This window comes from Clarias gariepinus, chromosome 18 (genome assembly GCF_024256425.1).
Source record: "Clarias gariepinus isolate MV-2021 ecotype Netherlands chromosome 18, CGAR_prim_01v2, whole genome shotgun sequence".
Taxonomy (NCBI): Eukaryota; Metazoa; Chordata; class Actinopteri; order Siluriformes; family Clariidae; genus Clarias; species Clarias gariepinus.
In genome coordinates, this window is record NC_071117.1 from 8,082,584 (window position 1) to 8,105,061 (window position 22,478).

Below are 22,478 nucleotides of genomic sequence, written 5' to 3' on the forward strand. Positions count from 1 at the left end.
CAGCATGATGAAGGACCTCACCATGAGGAAAAAGTTATAACTAAGTGGCTCTGGGAACAAATCATGAAAAGTTTGGATCCGTGTCCAGGAATCTCTGTGAGAACTTGTGGTCAATCATCAAGATGCGGGTGGACCAACAAAAACCCACAAGAATCTGTGATGTAAGAACGGGTTGCGCCATCAGCCAGGATGTGGACCAGAAGTTGATTGACAGCATGTCAGAGGTCTTGAAAAAGCAGGGTCAAGACGGCTAATACAGGCTCTTAATGTAATGGTCGATAAAAGCCTTTGACTCTTATAAATTGCTTGTAATTATACTAAACCTTCAGTATACCAGAGTAACTACTGACAAAAAAGATCTAAAAACACTGAAGCAGCAGACTTTGTGAGAATATTTGTGTCATTCAAAAAACTTTTTTTTTATTACATTTATTAAAATAGAAATAAAAATAGAAAAAAATAAAAACGAGGAGAAAATAAATTAAAAAATAAATAAATAAATAAAATAAAAATAGATTAGAACGCTGAAAGACCAACTTGGTAACGGCGAGGCCTTTTTGCGACGTCACCCACGTTCCAGCCAATCAGGCGCCGGGTGCGGTGACGTCACGCTTCCCGGAGTCCGCGTCCGCGAGACGAGCGCGCGCGGTTCGGAGAGAGAGGGAGAGAACAGGAAGTTCGCAAATCTACGAAACAAACAAAAAAACATTTTTTTGTTTAAATTAAATAAATTGATCAAATAAAAATATATATAAAAGTCACGAACATGGACAAATTAAGAGCGTACTAGTGTGCTGATCGCTATCGGAGCGAGGTTTAGAACAAACAGGAACTGTGTCATCTCTCCCCCTCGCCGAGTTGCGCTAGCTTAGCTTAGCGTAGGTTAGCTTAGCATAGCTTAGCTGACAAGGCTAAAAGCTAAAAGAGAGAGGTGAAAAAAGAAGGGACGGAGCCGTTTACACACATACACTCACTCACACACCTTTCTGGCTCGGTTACTAATTATAAATCTAAAACACGGAGAAGGATTATTATAATTTTTTTTAATTCGTTATCTTTTTTGTTTTTGTTTATATACATCCGGGTCAGTTAGGAAAGTTACACACGCACGCTCACTCACTCGCACACGGGGTCAGGCGCGCGCGCGCTCAGGCACGCACGGAACCGAAGGCCTGTATGAGTGTGTGTGAGAGAAACAACACGACTTTATATTCGTGATAATATTAATAATAATAATTTATAACGCTGAAGATGTCGGCTCAGGCGCAGATGCGGGCCATGCTGGACCAGCTGATGGGTACAAGCCGAGACGGTGAGTGAGAACCACAGCGTGTGTGTGTTTCCTGATCAAAGATCTTTAGCTTTGTTTGTGTGTCCCAGTTTCTACAGCTTTACACACCAGGTACCAAAATAAAAAACAACAACTTCATCTGCTCCATCCATAAGGATGTGTTTAACTTGTTTAAGGTGTGTATGCGAGCAGAACACACACACACACACGAGTGTACACAGAGGTATACGTAATAGACCTAACGTTAACAATGAGAATGAAAGTGTGTGTACACACACTCTTTGAACTTAGGGTTGTAGACATTGTTAAAAGTGATGTAAAGACTTGAAGAGCCTTTGATGTGATATTAAGACCTTACATCACGTGCAGCTTCACTAATAACTCTCACACTGAGGACAAAAGTATGAAACCTGTACATGTGCTTCTTCCTCAAACTCTTTCCATGACCGTTGGAAGCACAGAACGGACTGTACTGTTTGCGACTGTATGAAATGTTTCTCTTCTGTTAAGTTAAGAAGCAGAAACCTGCTCCAGTGTGACGATGTGTGTAAGGACACACACACACACACACACACACACTGTGTTGAACAAAGTTGGACATTGGAGTTTGTGTGTCCTGAACCAGAACTTTTTAATCTCCTCAACATTCGAACAAGCCCAAGCTCGCTAATGCTCTCGTTGTGTATCTGCGAATGAACACACATCCATACGTACATAAATTTGGAAAATAGGGATGCGATTTTCGCAAAATATCGAATGTGGCTTTCATCACGGGTGCACATACTTTCAGCCAGGTAGCGTATGTATAAACGCAGTAGAAGATGCACTTTGGTTGCTAAAATTCCTGTTATACAAGAATCACAATTTTATAAATATCCTGATTTGATATTAAATGTTCCCTGATTTTTGTTACAGTTTTAAACCTTTAAATAAATAAACATTTAATAAGTAACAAAATGTAGCCTGCTCCTTATAACATTAGTTTTCTCACTTAAGAACCAAGTGCAGCATTTAAACAGTACAAACTAACAAGAGTTTAACATTTAACTGAGCAACGCGTATCTTTGTCCTCCGCCATCATTATTATTTCTAAACAAACTCAGCAAATTATTCACTTCTACCACACGGGGTGAAGATGTGCAAATACACCGAGTTCCATTCTGAGAGCGCGTTTGTGCGTCAGATTAATTCGTGAATTAGATTCTTTTACATGACTCTTGCACACCTTTGACACAAATATACAATGTAAAGCATTGTAAAAAAAAAAAAAGACGACAAACCAAAAAACACGTCTACTGTGGGTGAGACTTAGATGGACTATATTCTAGTTCTAGAACTGGGTCGTATCTGTGTGGTCATCTGGACACAGGAATCAGACCAATTTTTTATAACAGTTCAAGTAGGCATGGGCAAACAGTCGTATAGTTTGTTGTATGTCATGCACTTAGTGAGTGTGCGTGGTTTATATGACATTGACGCACACAATCTGTTATATTAAATCCCTAAACATACTTTCTTACATCTATCATCTTTTCGCCCTGTTCCAATCGTTTTCATGGGTATTGCTTTGCAATTCCTAGTGGTCACCTCCACATCACCACTGTTTTTCCTTTTTCTTCCACACATCCCACAGTACAGTAATCACACTGCAGCACTGCTCTGACGTGAGCTACTTCCGTGATTCGTTCGAGTTCCGTTCGCAACTTGAATATCCGTAAGTCGGAGTCTCACTGTCGTTCAGAGAGCGCCACCTGTAGGATCATAAAGAAACTGATGTTTAACAGCCTTAAACGCCTCCGAAGTCTCAAAACTCAACACGACGGTGAGCGAGTGGGTTAAGAGGCAGCGAGAACGCGGATGCGTGTGGGTTATAATGTGGGCACGTGGGGTTTCTAAGGCACGACTAATTAGCGCTCGCAGTGCTTTGAGACCGGTGTAACGTGTGTGTGTGTAATGAGTGGGTTTGAAACTAATTCACTTAGAGTTTGGAGGAAAAGACAGATCGGAGGATTTTTACACACAAAGTTTCTGATAATATAACGCCATAAAAATGTGTTTCTGTTGCGCCGCTCGGTACAGAATGGTTTGTATCTGAGCCTGAGCATCGGTCACGGCCAATCAGACTGAAAAACACTGACCGATCGGCCGCTTCATCACTGTTATAAATGTAATATATTTTTTTATTTTAATTTTGGAGTCTGTGTGATGCGTGAATCAGCACTCAAAAAAATCAGGATTTATAACTGAACTGATTTCCCCCCCATCTCTAATATTTTTTGCGTTTCAGACTGTGTGTGTTTGTGTCATGTCTAGTTATGAGAGAGGTCCGACTGGATACAGGAGCGACTCATCACGATGTGTGTGTGTGTGTTATTGTCGTTGTAGGAGACACCATGCGGCAGAGGATCAAGTTCACAGATGAAAGAGTGTGTAAAAGTCACTTACTGGAGTCCTGCCCTCACGACATCTTATCAGGGACGGTGAGTGTGTGTGTGTGTGTAGACATCCAGCAATGTGATTAACGGAGGATTTTAGCGATTGACAATGGGGTGAGAATTAATAACATGTTCCTGATGTATGATCTCGGCTCTGTTATTGAACTCACTCACGTGTCATTTGTTGTTGATGAATCTTTTCTGATTTATAATCCCTGTTACTACCGCTTCTTCACTTTTTTGATCCTGTGTGTGTGTGTGATGTAGCGCATGGACCTGGGCGAGTGTGTAAAGGTCCACGATCTGGCGCTGAGGGCGGACTATGAGATCGCCTCCAAACACCAGGAGTACTTCTTCGAGCTGGACGTGAGTACGATGTCAGGATGATACCATCTGTACTGTGAATTAATAGCATCCGGAGATATTTTAATAAAGAATTTATTACATTTTGAAACAAACTTGGCAAATAATTCACTCCTGCCACACAGAATGCTTTGTCTGTAGTTTAGAGTGCCACCTGCAGGATCATAGAGGAACAGCGACACAGTCGGTCACCATCACTGTAGTATCACTGAATCAATGACTGCGTCAAAATAATGCACAAGACTTTTTTACTTTTAATTAGTTTCTCCAATGAGGCGACAGGTGCACCTAGTGATCTCCTGGGCCGAGTTAATGACCCTCTCAAAGGGAAATTATCACCATTTATGATTAGTGTAGCACAAAAAAAAACAAAAGAGGAAGATGACCATAGAACACCTGAAATTACTAAGATAAAAAGAGCATTGTTCATACCGACAGCGGTGGGATTCGAACCCATGCCTCTGAAGAGACGGGAGCCTTTTATTCCATCACCTTAGACCGCTTAGTAGAACGTTATCTACTAATATAAAAAGAGTGTAATGTAAACAAATTGTATGAATAGTGTGAATGGAAAATGTTTTAAAATTGTGTGTGTGAACACAGGGACGTACATGTGAGCGAATCAACGTCATTCAGAAATTGTATTTATGAATTGTGTGGTCCTGCAGGACACTGTCGTCCCTCTGTGTCTTCCAGACATCACGCTGCATGACAAGGTCATCTCGACTGGATGGCATTGATCAGTCTGTGAGGGAGGAAAACAGAAACCAAAACAAAACATGATGTGTCTCCAGAGAGTCGTTTTGCTTTTGATGAGCTGGTGATCGTCTCAGGCACTAATTTAACATTTTCAATATCTCGTAGTCTTTCTGAAGGCAGGACGTCTCCTCTGATCGGCTGTGTGTGTGTTAACGCGTCGTTCTGTACGTGAGGAGGTGGCAGCGTGGACGTGGAGTTAGTTTACAAAACCAGAACAGGACAACCGTAGAAGTTAAAATATTGTTTTACGGCATGCGGATTTAATCGCTTCTTGATCACACGTCCGTATGGAAATGTTTATCAGAAAGGTGACGTCCCCACAAGTAAAAGTGTCACGTGACTAATTGTGTGCGTGTTTGTGTCCAGGCTGCCGAACACTTGCAGTCGTTCATCGCCGACTGTGACCGGAGGACCGAACTCGCCAAGAAACGACTGGCCGAGACTCAGGAAGAGATCAGCGCCGAGGTCGCTGCCAAGGTAACCAACCGCCTTTTTATTTCCTCATCACACAGACGAGCTGAAACCATTCAACACCTCAACATCTAACTGACCTTTCTTTGATTTGTAATGAAATAATAAATAAAAATAATTCTCCGGAGACACGGAAGACTTCACCTCGATGAACAGAGAGGAAAGATTCATTTAGGCGCGAAGACATAAGAAATAACCCTGTGTGTGTGTGTTCACACATGGGGAACTCCTAGAGAGACTGGTGTTTGCTCTGAGACTCTGCCGAAACGGTCGAACACCTGGAGCAGCACATCTGGCAGGAAGTTCAGAGCAGCGCTGCACTAAATAGCCGTTCTTAGTCATTGTGTCAGATTTAGACTCCAACATGCATCTCAACAGGAGGCCGTCGTTCGCAAAAACACACCCGATGTATTTCGATATACTCCTCTCAGTGAATTTATACGATCGCCACCAAACCGGGTTGATGTGATCTAAAGACGTTGCGGACGGAGAATTGCGGAGGGATTTTTGATTTCTTAAACGGGTCATTCGCGTTAATGTCTTAAACTAACGCTGAAAAATGATTAATAACTTTGTGTGATATCATACTAAGTGATGTCATAGTGTGATAGTTTTTCAGCAAACGCGGCTATTTCGGAGATCTAAACATTAAATTCCCCGGTACACACTCGCATCTCTCATTCACACACACTCATGTCCCTCACACACACACACTAACACTCACATCTCTCTTTCTCACATGCAGGTGCTTGGGCCCTCTCATCATTCCTTGTGACTATATTCATTTTCTTCTTCTCTCCTTTTTTGTACTTTAGTTTATCTCCTTTCTGCTTGCTCTTTCTCTCTCACAGACACACACACACACACAACCATATATACTCAGCAAAAAAAGAAACGTCCCTTGTTCAGGACTGTGTATTTCAACAACAATGTTGTAAAAATCCAAATAACTTTACAGATCTTTATTGTAAAGGGTTTAAACAATGTTTTCCATGCATGTTCAATTAACCATAATCAATTAATTAACATGCACCTGTGGAATGGTCGTTAAGACCTTAACAGCTTACAGAAAGTAGGCATTTAAGGTCACAGTTCTAAAAACGCAGGACACTAAAGAGACTTGTCTACCGACTGTGAAAAACACCCAAAGAAAGATGCCCAGGGTCCCTGCTCATCTGCGTGAACGTGCATTAGGCATGCTGCAGGGAGGCATGAGGACTGCTGATGTGGCTAGGGCGATAAATCGCCATGTCCGCACCGTGAGACGCATAAGACAGCACTACAGGGAGACAGGAAGGACGGCTGATCATCCTGAATATCACACCTGCGTGACAGGTACAGGATGGCCACAACAACTGCCCGAGTCACACCAGGAACACACAATCCCTCCATCAGTGCTCAGACTGTCCGCAATAGGCAGTCCATGAGGAGGAGATGCACTGCAGTACTTCAAGCAGCTGGTGGCCACACCAGATACTGACTGGTACTTTTGATTTTGAGCCTCCCTTCATTCAGGGACACATTGGGAAACATTTTTAGTTTATGTCTTATGGTGTTGACTCTTTTAGTGTTCATACAAATATTTACACATTAAGTTTACTGAAAGTAAAAACAGTTGAAAGTCAGAGGACGTTTCTTTTTTTTGCTAAGTATATTAACCGAACTCGTGTGTGTAAAATTCAGCGTAGTGATGTGTGTGTGTGTGTTTTTTAGGCGGAGCGCGTGCACGAACTCAACGAGGAAATCGGTAAGCTGTTGGCGCGTGCGGAGCAGCTGGGTGGAGAGGGGAACGTGGACGAGGCGCAGCAGGTCCTGGAGAAGGTTGAGAAAACACGGGCTCTTAAACGAGAGGCGGAGGTGAGTGTGTGACTTCGGCGGGGAACAGGGGGAACGATCTACTAATCCGAGATACACACTCAAACGTGTGTGTGTGTGTGTGTAGGACATATACCGGAACTCCATGCCAGCCTCCAGTTTCCAGCAGCAGAAGCTGAGGGTGTGTGAGGTGTGCTCCGCCTACCTCGGTCTCCATGACAACGACCGCCGCCTGGCCGACCACTTTGGCGGGAAACTTCACCTGGGCTTCATCGAGATCCGGGAGAAGCTGGAGAAGCTGAGGGTGAGGATGGGACACGTGGCGGTCTCCGCCTGGCTCACGTCTGATTGACTGGAAGAGACACGTGTGGTCTTTATCACCACGTCATAACCGGGGAAATCTAACACACCCGTCTCTCTCTTTCTCCCTGTCTGTCTGTCTGTCGCTTTGTTTGTTTCTTTCTTTCTTTCTCTCTGTCAGAAAGCGGTGGTGGAGAAGCAGGAGCGGATGCGCATGAAACGGCGAGAGGAGCGTGAACGAGAGGAGGAGAGACAGCGGGAGTGGGAGATGGAGAGAGAGAGGGAGAGAGAGCGTGAACGCGAGAGAGAACGAGAGCGAGAGAGAGAGCGCGAGAGGGAACGGGAGAGGGAGAGAGAGCGCAGGAGGTAAGTTCCTCTCACGGGATCGTCATAGAGACGTTAATGTAATAAAGTGACACGTGATTTACTGAACGGAGAGATTTTCTAAACTCCCTTCCTCTCTCTCTCTCTCTCCCTCTGTTTCTCTCTCTCTCTCTCTCCTTTCCCTTTCCAGGTCCAGATCTCGCAGTGGGGACAGATACAGGTGACTTTAACTTAAGAGTCTGAACTGTGTTTCTCATCATCAGTGGAGACGGAGCAGGACAGTCAGGAGAATCTAATCAGGAGAAATCGGTCCTGAGGATCTGAGAGACTTTGTTGAGGGCTGGGTTGTGACGTCTAGACGTCTGGGTCAGAGTGGTTTAAAAAAACAAAACAAAACAAAACAAAAAAACAGCAGCAGCTCTTGTCCGGTGCTCTCTGTACGCTAGTCATGTGACTCTGTAAATGTTTGATACTTAATTGATGGTGTGAATAAATAAATCAGTGATCGATCAGTAATCAGTTAAAAACTGCACAGTATAACAAATCAATCCCACCATCGCTGTTGAGTATTACTGCATCCTGAGTAGTACATTATACGTATACACACACACACACACACACACACACACACACACCTACATCGACCAGGAGTGGTAGTATAAACATCTGTTAACACAGACAGCAGTCTGAGCAACATCATTGTGAGGCAAAAGGTATTTACCCTCATGCGCAACACACACACACACTCGGTGTGAGAGGTTTTGCACGTCACACTGTTCACCTTAAGATTTTTTTATTAATCACTGGGTTATTTCCTAAAAATAAACTACAAATACACCCACTTCCTAGTTTTTTTTTATTCATTTATTTATTTATTATATAACATGTTGTCAAGTCAAGTAGACTTTTATTCTATTTTATTATACTATAGACTTTTATAGACTTTTATTATGTCGTTTCAGGCTACATACATAAATACATACAACATGAATTTACATACAACCATTAATTAACTAGCTAGAATGAAACCTAATTAGCTAACTAGCTTAGACCACAAATTAACAAAACTAGATAAACTATACAAAAATGCAAAAAAAAAAAAAAAAACACCCACAATTCAGCCTAAAGTGCAAACGTGCACTCGGTAACAAATGCGACACGAAGCAATACGGTGACAGAATGTAGCGCCGACTCGTACACAGAGCTGAAACGAAGTTGTCCATAAGACGCTAAACATTTCTTGTTGTTGTATAGCAAAGGAAAAAAACAATTGTTCAGGTTGGTGTTGGAAATTCCCTGATTGAACCTGCCACATGGTGTGTTTTGGGGAAGTGTGACGATTAAAATCACTTGCTTGTGTCGTATCACTGAAATGTAGGGGTGTCTCTCTCTCTGTGTGTGTCTCTGTCTCAGGGATGGTGGAAGCTCATCGTCTCATCGCTCGCGGCGTCATCGCTCATCCCACTCCAGAGACCGGGACCGAGAGAGGAAGCACAGACATAAAGAACGACATCGCTCTCGCTCCCACTCTCACAGGAGGAAGAAGAAGAGGTGCGGTGTCACGTTAACGTGCAGCCGTTTAGAGGAACAGTACAAGTCAGACACATCTCGGAAATACAGACAGTAGTTTGGTATAGGAGGACATTGTGGACATTATAGATCCACCCCAGTGTGTGTGTGTGTGTGTGTGAGGATTAGTTTAATAATTTATTTTTTATCGATTAGCGTAAGGTCAAATTTTCAACCTCATTAAAATAACATTAGGAATAAAGAGATGGTGTGTGTGTGTGTGTGTGTGTGTGTGTGTGTGTGTGTGGGGCTAAAGAATTTACCTTTAACTGTCCTCCGTCTCCTCCGCCTCAGGTCATCACACACTCGCGAGCGGGAGCGCTCCGTGTCACAGGAGCGATGGAGGGAGTACGGAGGAGGGGACGAGCGATGGAGGGAAGAAAACCGGAGGGACGCGGAGCGGGAGCCGGGCGAGAGAGAGCGGTCGACGTCGTCCCCGGAGACGGGCAGGCCGAAGGGCAGAGAGAGATCCGTGTCTGTGGAGAGAGAGAACCGCTCCAGCTCAGAGGAGAGAGAGTCCGGAGAGATATAAACAGATAGAGAGAGAGAATGATGTCGGTTGCTTTGCTTTCACATGACTTCCTGTCCTTTATTTTCTCCGTGTGTTAGCTGACTGGGTGACGGGCTCGGCAGAGACGCACAGTGTCTCCTTAACAAGATGAATTTTAGCACAATTAGGCTTCTTTGTTTTTTTGTTTTTTTTTTCCTTTCCGAGAACAGCACACACACACACAAGCAGTTTTTTTTCTTCTTCTTTTGATGACTACAAACAAAACATTAAACAAAAGATTTCATCCTCAACTCTGCATGTCCTTTGTTTAGGATTCTGGCTCTTTAAAATAATTTTTTTAATTAATTTAAACACAAAAAATATATATATTTTCCACAGACTTTCTTTTAAGGTCTTGTTTTTTTTTTGTTTTTTTTTTAATAAATTTGAATCAGCAGGGGGTCTGGGTTGCAGCCCTGCAGAGAGACCATGCGGTGTGAGAGTGCGCAGAACTCTGATATCAGATATTTCACACAAATCGTCATGATTTATTTGCTCGTCTTTTCACTTCTGTCCGCCTGACTGACTTGACAAATTGTAGTTAATGCACAGTTACGCAAACCTAAGGCCGCAATCGTCGTCACGGGTGACAACAGACGATCACTTGTTTAAAAAAAAAAAAAAAAGAAAAGAAAAAACATGAATTTTCCCACAGGATTAAGCCAAGGCCTCGGCTCTGGTCTTCGGGGTCGCAGGTTAGATCCTCTGAGCGACATTTCTTTACCACGAGTAATAAATCACTGAGAGCAGAGTGAAGAATAAAAGACTGTACTTCAAAGCAGTGTGCGTGTTGCTGTTTTGATCCAGTAAAAACAAACAAACAAACTAAAATTGATTTCATACAGTTTCACCCCTCTGCGTGTCTTAGACAGTCGTTTGTAACGTACCTGTTTTAACCAGGTTTATTATTCGTAGGCGTGCAAATAAAAAACTGTACAGGACCAGAGATTGTTACGCATTCAGATTATGGACAGAGCGACCTGCAATCTGCCAGCCAACCAAAGCAGAGTGTGTTTGTGGGGTGGTGGGGGGATGGGAAGAGAGGTGGGGAGACGGTGCTGACGTAATTCGCGTTACAGCGAATCAATGTGAGGAATAAAATTTTTTTCAACATATTTTGTTCTTACTGTTTTAAAGTTATAAATGCTTGTTTTTTTTTTGTTTTTTTTAATAGCGACTGTGAAGCTGGAAGCTGTTAACTAGCTGCTTTAGGGTTGGGGTGCGGTTTTCTACCATCTAATAGGAGCTCTGTAAGCTGGTTGACACGGCTGTACGCTTTGTGCGGTGAAATACCAAGGTTTTGACCTTGCCTTGTGTACAGACCTCATTACCGAGGCAGTTATCAAGCATCTTTTATAAGCGTTATCAGCATATGGAAATGTAACGTCAGACATTGCAGTAGTTTGTGATCGGCGACGTTTTTTTTCTTTTCAATTAGATTTTGGATTATTTCTCAAATACGTACACTTATTTTTTTTAATCCACAAAAGAAGTAATAAAACAACGTTGTCTCAAACCATTTATGATTTAAAGTAGGAACGGGATCCACCAGGGGTCACCCGATACGATACCTAGAGTCCGATTCGATTTATATCGCGATTCTATAAGTATCACTATTTTATAAATATCCCGTTCATTATTTTCTTTTCTTAGATTTCATTACGCAAAAAAATAAATAAATAAATAAACCTTACTTCTACTGCATGGGATTCTGTGCTGCCTGTTAATCTGTTTTGCGAACCTGTCACCTGATGGAGGAACTGTAACGTGTAAAAAGAAATAGATTTTTAATTCACTGTGCAGATACGATTTGCTGCACCAAAGAGTCGTGTTGCATTCCTAAATCAATTTATTTACCCCCAAATCTCTCCTCTTAACGCGTGGAAATGAGGTTGGTCCTCATTTTTTGATTTTGTGGAACAAATAAATGAACTCTCCAGCAGTCTATATAAATCTCGGCTCTTGAAGCTTCACAGCCTTCATATATGCATATATAAATACACACACACACACTTCCCCTGTCACCAAATTTCCTGAGCACAATCCAAATCTGAAACGAGTGCGATAAAGAAAAATCTATTCTGACCCTCACAGGGAAAAAGATTTTGTCCTTAGCAAGAGAAATCTAGCCAAATGTATCTACATTTTGATTCCAACAAACCAAATATAAGATTATTAAACAAATTTCTAGTCAAACACTACTAAATTACCAAAATTGCAAGAAAAAATTTTTTCAATTGGGAGATAATTTAGCTTTTTATGAAATTAATTCCTAAAATTTTGTCTAAGACATTTTTCGCTTGCAGTTTTAGTAACATTTGACTAGAAATGCGTTTAAGAATTTTACATCTAGTTTGTTGGAATCTTATTTTAGGAAATTATAAATAGATTTGACTAGATTCCAGAATATTTCACTTGCTACGATGCTAACAGCTTTTGCAGCGCGTGACCCAGAACCGTGCTGCTGGTTAACCAGTATTTACAGTTTCACAGTTTTGTTTTTTATTAGAAATAACATTTTTTTATTATTATTTTTTGCTTATGGATGGAACGATGATGACACAATACATCACTAAACCATACATTGATGCTTACATGAAACCTGAGCAGCAGTTAACTGTGAATCTAAAGCCCGGGGCTTCTTCTCAACACTCAACCCCGGTGTACTGAAAACCACGACGGTGTGTTTATTCGGTGCACCAGCGTTCAAGTCGTAGCCGTCCTACGTATTTTTTTTTCCTTTGCAAACAAACAATACCACTTTTTTCCATGCTTATTTGTAACTTCAGGTTGTTTATCACAAAGGCCAACTGTTTCTACTATTGTATGTTGTGTGCACAACTGTATTATTTTATTTTTATTTTTCAGTTTGCTGTTAAGTTTTCTGAAGAAACCTGACACACCAGATGCTATACAAGTTAAATAAAAGCGTTTGAAAAATGTTTTTGTCTTTCTTTCTTTCCCTTCGGTATACTGTATCACGAGGTGGAATCATAAATAATAATAATAATAATAATTGTCCATCGAGAAATCGTCCCCCAGTGACTGGAGCACCAAGTACGAATTCTGCTGCCAGGTTTTAAAGTCGTCTGAGGTAAGACGTCCGGCGAAAGTCACCTAGTCTGTGGCGCACAAATCTTAAAAGTTTTTGGTCCTACCTCTTTTGAATAAAAAATAAAATAAAAATGGCTGACTGTCTGTTGCTAGGCAACGAGTGTCTGACTGATGCTGAGGTAAATAATAAACCTAGCACGCTGCTACAGTATTAGCTGTTGAGCCTTTGACTATATTAAACAATTAAATGACAATATTTACTAGAGAACGTTAACAGTTAACACAAATCTGTTGGTACATACGTGATAAAAGAATTATTATTATACAGTTATTCAGATGTATTAACCCCCCACCCCCTCCCTCTGTTTAAATTTCACATTTATTTATTTAGTTATTTATTTTTTTAATTGGCCTTAGTTATAAACTCACAGCATGTTGTAAACATTTATTACACAGACAGAGTGTGGACAGAGTGTGGAGTTAAATGATTTGTCCTTTAGTAATACAGTATATTGTGACAGGTGTAATGTACCGCGCATCCACAAGGGGGCAGCAAAGCGACGCGGCCGAAAGCGACGCGGCCGGAAGTGACGACAGCGGCTTTGAAAAGACGCGGCAGCAGGAAGAAACAGGGTTATTGTTGTTGTTTTTAGTTTTTATTAAAATGCGTTAGAGTTAAAAATTTGGTTTTAATCCACCATGGCGTTACTGACACCTTACAGCAAAATACCCGAACTGAACACTGCGACCGTTTTAGTGAGTATAATCCACACAGAGCGCGTGTTTATATTGTGTTTGTGTTTAGCCAGTTAGCTAGCTCATGACTAAGCTGGTTTACTCCGTGTTGTTTATTGTTGTTGTTTTTATTACAGTTAGTTGAGAATGAGGAGAAATTTCAGTCCAAACTCGCCGATGCCATCGTGCAGAAGGAGAAAGACCTGAATGTCCACGTGTGAGTAATCTCTCTGAGACACGTCACAGGGGACACAGGGGAAAGAGTGTCTCTGTCGGCTTTCAGGGGGACAATGTGTCTGTCTGTCTGTCTGTCTATCTGTCTGTCTGTCAGCTTTCAGGGGGACAATGTGTCTGTCTGTCTGTCTGTCTATCTGTCTGTCTGTCAGCTTTCAGGGGGACAATGTGTCTGTCTGTCTGATTTTCATGGGGACAATGTGTCTCTTTCTGTCGGCTTTCAGGGGAAAGTGTGTCTCTTACTATCAGATTTTCAGGGGACGATGTGTCTTCTGTCAGACATTTTCTGAGGACGATGTGTCTTTCTGTCAGAGATTTTCAGGGGACGATGTGTCTTTCTGTCAGACATTTTCAGGGGACGATGTGTCTTTCTGTCAGAGATTTTCAGGGGACGATGTGTCTTTCTGTCAGAGATTTTCAGGGGACGATGTGTCTTTCTGTCTGGGATTTTCCGGGGACGATGTGTCTTTCTGTCAGAGATTTTCAGGGGACGATGTGTCTTTCTGTCAGAGATTTTCAGGGGTTGATGTGTCTTTCTGTCAGAGATTTTCCGGGGACGATGTGTCTTTCTGTCAGAGATTTTCCGGGGACGATGTGTCTTTCTGTCAGAGATTTTCAGGGGACGATGTGTCTTTCTGTCTGGGATTTTCCGGGGACGATGTGTCTTTCTGTCAGAGATTTTCAGGGGACGATGTGTCTTTCTGTCAGAGATTTTCAGGGGTTGATGTGTCTTTCTGTCAGAGATTTTCCGGGGACGATGTGTCTTTCTGTCAGAGATTTTCCGGGGACGATGTGTCTTTCTGTCAGGGATTTTCCGGGGACGATGTGTCTTTCTGTCAGGGATTTTCCGGGGACGATGTGTCTTTCTGTCAGGGATTTTCCGGGGACGATGTGTCTTTCTGTCAGATTTTCCGGGGGACGATGTGTCTTTCTGTCAGAGATTTTCCGGGGGACGATGTGTCTTTCTGTCAGAGATTTTCCGGGGACGATGTGTCTCTTTGTCGCCTTTAGGGGAAATTATCTGTCTTTGTTGGCCTTTAGGGGAAAGGCCTTTTTCTGTCGACTTTCAGAGGAAAGTGTGTGTCCTTTTTCATCCTTCACCATTTCTGTATTTCTCATGACGTCATGACTGACTGGTTTCAGACGCCTGGCGTGCAGACTCCCTCTCCCCGTGGAGAACAGCGAGACGCGTCCTCGTGTGGACCTGGTGGTGTTCATAGTGAACCTTCTCTTCGAGCGCAGGTAACCTCCATCACTCTCTCACAGCAAGTCAGCTTAGACATAAGTACTGACACCTGCTGCATTGTTGGTCTGTTCTCATGTCTGTGTGTGTCTCTGTGTGTTAGTCTTCAGGTGGTGGAGAATTCCCTCAGTTACCTGAGTTCAGACTTTTTCCTCGGGAAGGTGTGCTTCGTGGTCACTGATGGTAGGTGCTCAGCAACCTACAGCCTAGCACCTACATGGAAACAAAATAACTACAGTATCTTTTATTGGAGCTTTTCCCCACTGAATTATTTAGGGTGAAACCAAGAAGCTCAGATTTATATTGTTTTTAAAACTTAAAGTTTGAGATTGTTTTGTGTGTGACTGTAATTTCCCATCATGCTTTACTCCTCACACTTTATGAATATTGTCTGTATTAGAGGAGATATTTAAGGGGAACGTCTGTACGGTAAGTGCTCACAGTCTAACCCCGGATTTATGCTTCTGCACAAGTCCACACAGAACCTACATAAGTTCTGCACTAGTGCTTTTGTGTCACACTGCAATTACAGTACCTAACCACAAGGTGGCAGTGGGTTCTTATTCTGCTGTATTGATGCATTTTAGGTTAGTATTTCACCAGGTTATGTTCTCTCAAACAGTACCGTAATAAGCAAGTGTTTCTGAGCTTTTCTATGTCTTCCATTAAAATAAAAATTAAATTTTTACATTACTTTTAAAAAACATAAATAAATATCAGCAGGTCATTTTAAGGTGATTTTATATTTACTGACATTAGGAATGTTGAATATCCACACCAGCTACAGAAATAAGCTCCTGGACTTTTTTCTTTTTTTTAAATACACGAGTCAAAACCTTTCGCCTTTCCAAAAGACATTTGAACGTGTATGTACAGTACAGATGCAGCTTCTCCACCTCGTGTAGAGTTTCATATCAGATTGGCTGAGAGTCAGAAGTCCTGTACTGCTACAGGAGATCTTATCCTTCCTTGTTTGATTGACACGTGAAGCGAACGCTTGGGTGAAGCCGAAGTGAAAAGATTAAAGACAGTTTTCTTGTCGACTGATACAGTTTACGACTTGATGAACCTGCTGACATGGCCAAACATGCAGTTCTGCTGGTGTGTGTATGTATGTATGTATGTATGTATGTATGTATGGAATGATGACTTTGTAGAAAAGATTTTGTTGATGTAGTTTTGCCAAAATTCTCAACAGCAGGAGCATTTATAAGAAGCCATTAGGGTCAAACTTGATCATATGATTCATTTATGTAAAAATAAATAAATGGATAAATTGACAAAATCAATCTTTGGACCAAACGTGTAACAAGCGTCAGGCTGGACATGTTACCGAATGTGTGTCTCATGAGGTAACAAACTTGACTGATTCTAAAAAGGGTGATGACGCACATCTGGAGAGACCGCACACACGTGATGATGTGTGATTAATATTATTATTTTCCAGAAGAGGAGAACATGTTGGTCCAGGACTGGATACGAGAGTTCATGTAAAAAAAAAAAAAAGTCAAAGAAGAAACTTAACATTTGTCAAGCTATCACGTGATTGTGGGCCTGCAAAACATGTTCCTGTAGTCGACTGTTACTCCCTCCTGGTGCAGTGTTGGACGTTAGTGTGCTCCTGACGAGGATCTCTGTGAGTCTGGCTTTTTTTTTCTCTCAGCTGAAGAGCAAAAAAAAACATTGAACATGACCTTCAGATTGCACCATCTTCAGTTACGTAATGAAACGAACAGTATCAGGTTTTTCATTAAGAAGCTGACAGCGTGCCCGTTTATTACTGTTTGTTCATGTTATAACGGATTACTAACAAAACAATCAGCCATTTTTTTCCTTTGAAATTTTCAAATGGTTGCTGGATATGAAAGAGCACGCTCTCAGTTTTACCGAAGGGTCGTGACTCACATGATATGATAAAAATTGGGTCAGGGTGGAAAAAAAAGGTCAAGAGCTACTTGTGCAGGGCCGCTCAAGTAGCCTTTGGCACATAGGCTCGGTGTCGGCTTGAAGCATAAATCACGCTTAAGTGTTGGTTACGTAAACCACATGCCTCTGTGAGGTGGCCTTCTGTCGGATACGATATAATTGTTTGCTGAAGTTAAGCGTCTGTGTGTGTTTGTGTTTTCCCTTAGCACGGTGTGGTGCTGTGGCTCAAGAGCGTTTGCTCACTGTGAAGAAGCTTGCTGCGTCTCACGGCTGTCCTGTAATCTGCGCCGAACACCAGGTACGAAATCAGCAGCGTGCCGAGCACTGACTCGACACGAAGTGTTAACTCACACAGTCTTAACGTGTTCAGATTTATGATCGTAAAAACCTGCAGGTTCGTTCACAGCGGGACAAGATTGGTTTTTCAGGTCATTTCTTTTTCGCCACACCTTTTCTTTCCCCTGTTTATAAAAAACAAACACATTTAATTAAACAAATATATTTATATCAAACAGAAATAAATATATTGGTTTGTTTTTTATTTTAATATGTACAATATATTTACAGTAATCAGAAATATGTTTATTTTTTATTTACAATTTTTTTTTGTTTTTAATTTAAAAGAAATTTATCTATCTTAAACAGAAATTAATATATTTAATGCAATTTAATTTTATTAATTTTTTCTTTTTAACTTAAAATAAATGTATTCATATTAAACAGAAATAAACATTGTTTTTTGTTTAATACTTTGTTTTAAACTAAAATGTTATTAAACAAATATTTATATCAAGCAGAAATATATTAAATAAAATGTTCCATTTTAAATGGTAAAGTAAAAAAAAATTCTTTTCATTAAAATATATATTTATTTTTAACATAAATGTAGTTAAATGGAAATAAAAGTATTTTCTGTGAGACTTTCAGTTCTCAAGCTTAACCTGCGAAGAAAATACTTAAACATTTTAAATACAGTAATGTTGATGGAGGCTAAAAATCGTCGCTACACTATTCTTTTTTTTTTTTTTTTTTACAGCTGTAAAATAAATGCAATTCAGTTTTATTTGTATAGCGCTTTGTTGTTCTTCCTTGTTGTTTAACGGCTTTTGGAATCCAGTAGGTTACATAACCGCCTCATCTCCAACCTTCCTTAAACAAAATCGTTAAATGCTTCCTTCCCTGATCTCGTCTCACCTCATTTTGTGTCTCAAACTCTTTATCTGCCTTTATCCAGCACTTCCACACACTCTTATCTTCCACATGTTCCCTATTAGTACTGAGCATTTGGATCTGAGCATTTGGTTGGTACCCTATAAGTTGCATCACCGCCATTTATAGATCTCACTCTCCCTCAACTTTCCAGTCCTTCTTTTGAGAATTTTTCAGTCCATCCAGTCTTACTTAAAAAAAAAAACACATAAAAAACCCACTTCCATCCCTGATCAGTGCTTTCAATAATGGTAATTATCACAAAGCAACTTTATAGAAGTATTTTTTTTTTTAAATAATAAAACATATTTTTAATTACCAAGATAAGTATGATGTTCTTACTTTAAACAATAGTGAATAACTCATCAAAAAGGTATCATAAAAATAAATAATCATAAAAATAATCCTCATGCCTCAAATTGCTTACATTAATATAATAAAATACTTCAATAATCAAATAATGAAACAATTTTATAATTGTATTACGAGTAACGCGGTTTGCGAGTGTTCCGCAAGACAAGCTAAGATTTTTAAAAAATTTTGACTTGAAAAACGAGCAAGTCTTGGTTTACGAGTACCGAGTATCATACATGCGCTTCTTGTTTTGACGTTGGGCGTCACATGATCACAACTGAGCCAACGGTTTTTCTCTCTTGCGCTGTGGAATTGTGGGTAATTGTTTCTCCTGCTGGGTTTTAGTGCTCGTCTCTTGCTGGTATAATCAACATCCGTGCGCTTGTACTGTTTACTATAACACTGTGACCACGTGTGTGTGTAAAACATATTTTATTTTGTGTGTGAGTGCGTGTAAAGCAAAAGAAAGTTTCATTAGAGGTTAAAAATCTATTTTCTCCCTCAGCCTGTTGTTGTGTGCGCGCACTCGTAATTTGACATTGTGCCGGTTTTCACACACTCTCTCTTTCTCTCGCGCCTTTAGTGTGTGTTTGTGTGTGTGAAGCAAAGAGGGTGTGCTTCGCACACATACTAAAGGCGAAAAAAAGAGTGTGTGAACTGGCACAGTCAAATTACGCGCGCACACAGTCTGCTCCACAGAGAAACACTGCTCTGTCGCGATTCTTTTCAAAGGTAAAGTGCAGGGTTTTTTTATTTTATTTTACAGCAGTGATTCCGTTAGTATGCGCTGACACACGAGTGTCATTAACGATGTTCCTTGCTAATTTTTCCGACAAAACAGTCTTTCCGTTAATGTGTACGTATGTTTGTGTGAAATTCAAATGAGCGAGGAGACAGGTTTACTGTGTAAGATGAGAAGGTCGAAACGGGAGGGGCTGAAAGTAAGAGTCTCCTCTTACGTTAGCTTGACACATACACAAACACAGCGCCCATGTGCATAAACGGAAACACTTATCTGTCAGGAATAATTATTTATTTACCTGCAAGTAAAGTGCAGGTTAATTTCTTTTATTTTTACTTTATTTTTCGTATTGGTTATTTTTATGGTATATTTTTTTGGGGGCTCTGAAATGAATAATTTGAGTTTCTATTATTTCTTATGGGAAAATGTCATTTGGTTTATGAGTGTTTTGGAATATGAGCCTCTTCCGGACCAAATTATGCTCCTAATCCAAGGTTCCACTGTACCTTAATAAAAGAAGGCCAAAATTGTCGCCTTGCGCCTCCAGGGTCCTGGTTCGATTCCCGGCCAGGCTCGATTCCCGTCTCTATGTGCATGGAGTTTGGTCCAGGTACTCTGGTTTACTCCCACAGTCCAAGTTAGGCTAATTGTTCCCAAATTGCCTGTAGTGTGTGAATGTGTGTGTTTGAGCCATGCGATGGATTGGCACCCTGTCCTGTGTGCTCTCTGCTTTGTGCCATAATTCTTCTGGGAAAGGGTCCAGGTCCCCAGGATGAAGCGGTATAGACGATAAGTGAGTGAGAGTGGGCCTTAGATTGTACTTGAATAAAATATAACAATAAAATACTTAAATAATAACATACTTCAACAACGAAATTATAAAATATTTTAATAATAAAATAATTAAATGCTTTAATAAAAGAATGCCTCAGGTTGCACTTTATTACTTACGGATTTAATTTTAAGGTTTAATTGATTTTCTTCAATTTTGGTGCTCCTTAAGCTTTAACACTAATAAAATGGATTGCAAAATTTTATGCAACTTGTTATTCATATTCTTATCCCTGTTATTCATATCAAAAAAATCTTTATACGATCAGTTGTGAGTTTTGTGATCTGTTGCACTTCTCGTGCACTGCGATGCCCAGTGTCTAGGTTTTTGGGGTGTTGCGACCGGGAAGTAAACTTGTGCCTTCCACTGAGTCACCCCATGCCATCTTTCTCCTTTTGCATTTAATTTTTAACCTTGTTTTACCTGGCTCGGAAATATAATATTTCTCCCTACATCTACTTGTTACAAAAGCTAAGCTTCTCTACTGATATTTAATTATTGTGCTGCGATTTGTGCTGAAAACAATAGTCTAACACACACACACACACACACACACACACACACACTGTGTTTGCACAAAAACAGAGTGGCTCTAGCAGAAGCTCCGAGGTAAGTGTTTTTTCATGTTCAGCGTCTTACCATGTGGAACGAGCCTGTTGATTGGACTAGAACATCACCTTCTATGTGTCTTGTTGTTCATACATACAGACGGAGGACGGCATTAGCATGGCAGCGTCCAGACTCCTCACCATCCTAAAGGTGTCGGCCGGCGCGTCTCCCGTGGCGACCACAGCACTCTACCTGTCTACACTGACCCGCTGCACCGTGCCATCCGAGCTCGATGAGGACTGACCTCTCACCCTTTCACTCTTTCCCTGCTTCTCTTCAGAACAGGGAATTTGAGGGATAATCTAGACACAAAACCGACTGTCTTGTATAAAGTAAAACTTGTGTGCTTAGAAAGTTTCCTGGAGAGAAACAGTGAGCTTTATCCATCCCTACCCGGCCATGCCACCTGGACACGTGTAATTTGGCGTAAGAGCCAATGGTTAGATTGTCATCCAGACAACTGTGATAACCAGGGTCCATAAGGTCTAATCTAAATCTACAGTAATTGTCACCAAGAAACTGACTGGACTGTTCACAGACGGATAAAAGAGTGGAGCAGGAACCTTCTCAAGAACCTTGATGTCCTCTTCACATCCTCACCTAACTCTTAAAGCTCTTCTAGTCTTGTGGCACAAAGAATTGGTCGTGCCCGAACGAAAAAAAATAAGATAAGATTAAATTAGTGTTTTGCTGTTTAAAAACTTTTTTTTATTATTATTACTAGTTTAGCTTTTTATTTCCTCTCCTAAAAATGAGCAAAAAATAAATAATTTCACAAATCATCATGGTTGACCTTAAGGTGCGAAAAATGCAAAAGTAGATATCAAGATCTGAAGGTATAACCAATATTGGTTAATACTGTTCATTTGACTTTGTGCTACTGCACCTTAATGACAGCAGATGGCGCTGTGTACAAATAAATACTCATGAACCTTGGGGTGATGGGCTTTACTAGCCCCTGCACGACAGTAATGTGGCGATGCAGCTGGTAATATCTTTGTCCTCGTGCCCACCCTCTGACCTTGATGGAAAGAATGTACGTTTCAGTCGTCATATGTTTCCCGTACGTTTTAATAAATGTTTTTGGTGTTTTCGTCTCTTCAGTGTTTGTTATTAAACCATCCAGCTCTTTCTCTCTCTCTTTCTGTTTGGGTGGATGGTTTGATGAAAATAAAACAGTTCTAAAGACAAAATCAGCCAAGAATTTATGTAAATGAACCAAGACTCCTAAAACAAGGATAAGACAATGATAAGAAGCTGACAGGATTATTATTTTTCTTTTTAAAAAACTTTTACAACATAAAAGTTTCAAACCATCAACCGCCTGCTATGGTGGTGGTCCAGTCAGCAGCTTGTTTCCATGGCAGCAGCGCAGTGAGTTTTTTTTTTCTTTCTTTCTGTGCTGATGTCATATTTCCCAGCTCTAACGTGTGTATCCTGCATGTCTAGTAAACACTGAGCTTTCTTTCTTTCCTCAATTTTGTTCCTTCCACTTTGTGTTTTTTTTTTCCTTTTACTTGTAGTGTCTTTCATTAATGCATTCCCTATCCCACCACACACACACACAGATTGCTTAAAAGTCAGTTTATGAAGTTGGCAGTTCATGGTCAAATTGCTGTGTAAACTAAAAAAACAAAACAAAACAGTAAGGCGTTTTTGTTTT

General features: G+C 40.7%; 2 protein-coding genes across 2 annotated transcripts; both read left to right on the plus strand.

Moving 5' to 3' along the window:
- The first annotated feature begins 615 nt into the window (after window positions 1-615).
- Window positions 616-12,819, plus strand: zgc:158803 (LUC7 domain-containing protein). The gene is made up of 10 exons (XM_053477191.1): window positions 616-1,312; window positions 3,677-3,771; window positions 3,994-4,092; window positions 5,215-5,325; window positions 7,033-7,176; window positions 7,262-7,438; window positions 7,616-7,800; window positions 7,949-7,978; window positions 9,172-9,309; window positions 9,622-12,819. Exons 1-10 carry the CDS (start codon window positions 1,252-1,254, stop codon window positions 9,857-9,859), a joined length of 1,278 nt encoding a protein of 425 aa, XP_053333166.1. The 5' UTR covers window positions 616-1,251; the 3' UTR covers window positions 9,860-12,819.
- A 714-nt stretch (window positions 12,820-13,533) lies between these two features.
- On the plus strand, window positions 13,534-21,906 carry pane1 (proliferation associated nuclear element). Its single transcript, XM_053477172.1, has 6 exons — window positions 13,534-13,687; window positions 13,804-13,883; window positions 15,044-15,142; window positions 15,247-15,326; window positions 17,276-17,367; window positions 20,915-21,906. The coding sequence occupies exons 1-6, from the start codon at window positions 13,631-13,633 to the stop codon at window positions 21,056-21,058; spliced, it is 552 nt and encodes a 183-aa protein (XP_053333147.1). The 5' UTR covers window positions 13,534-13,630; the 3' UTR covers window positions 21,059-21,906.
- Window positions 21,907-22,478: the final 572 nt, after the last annotated feature.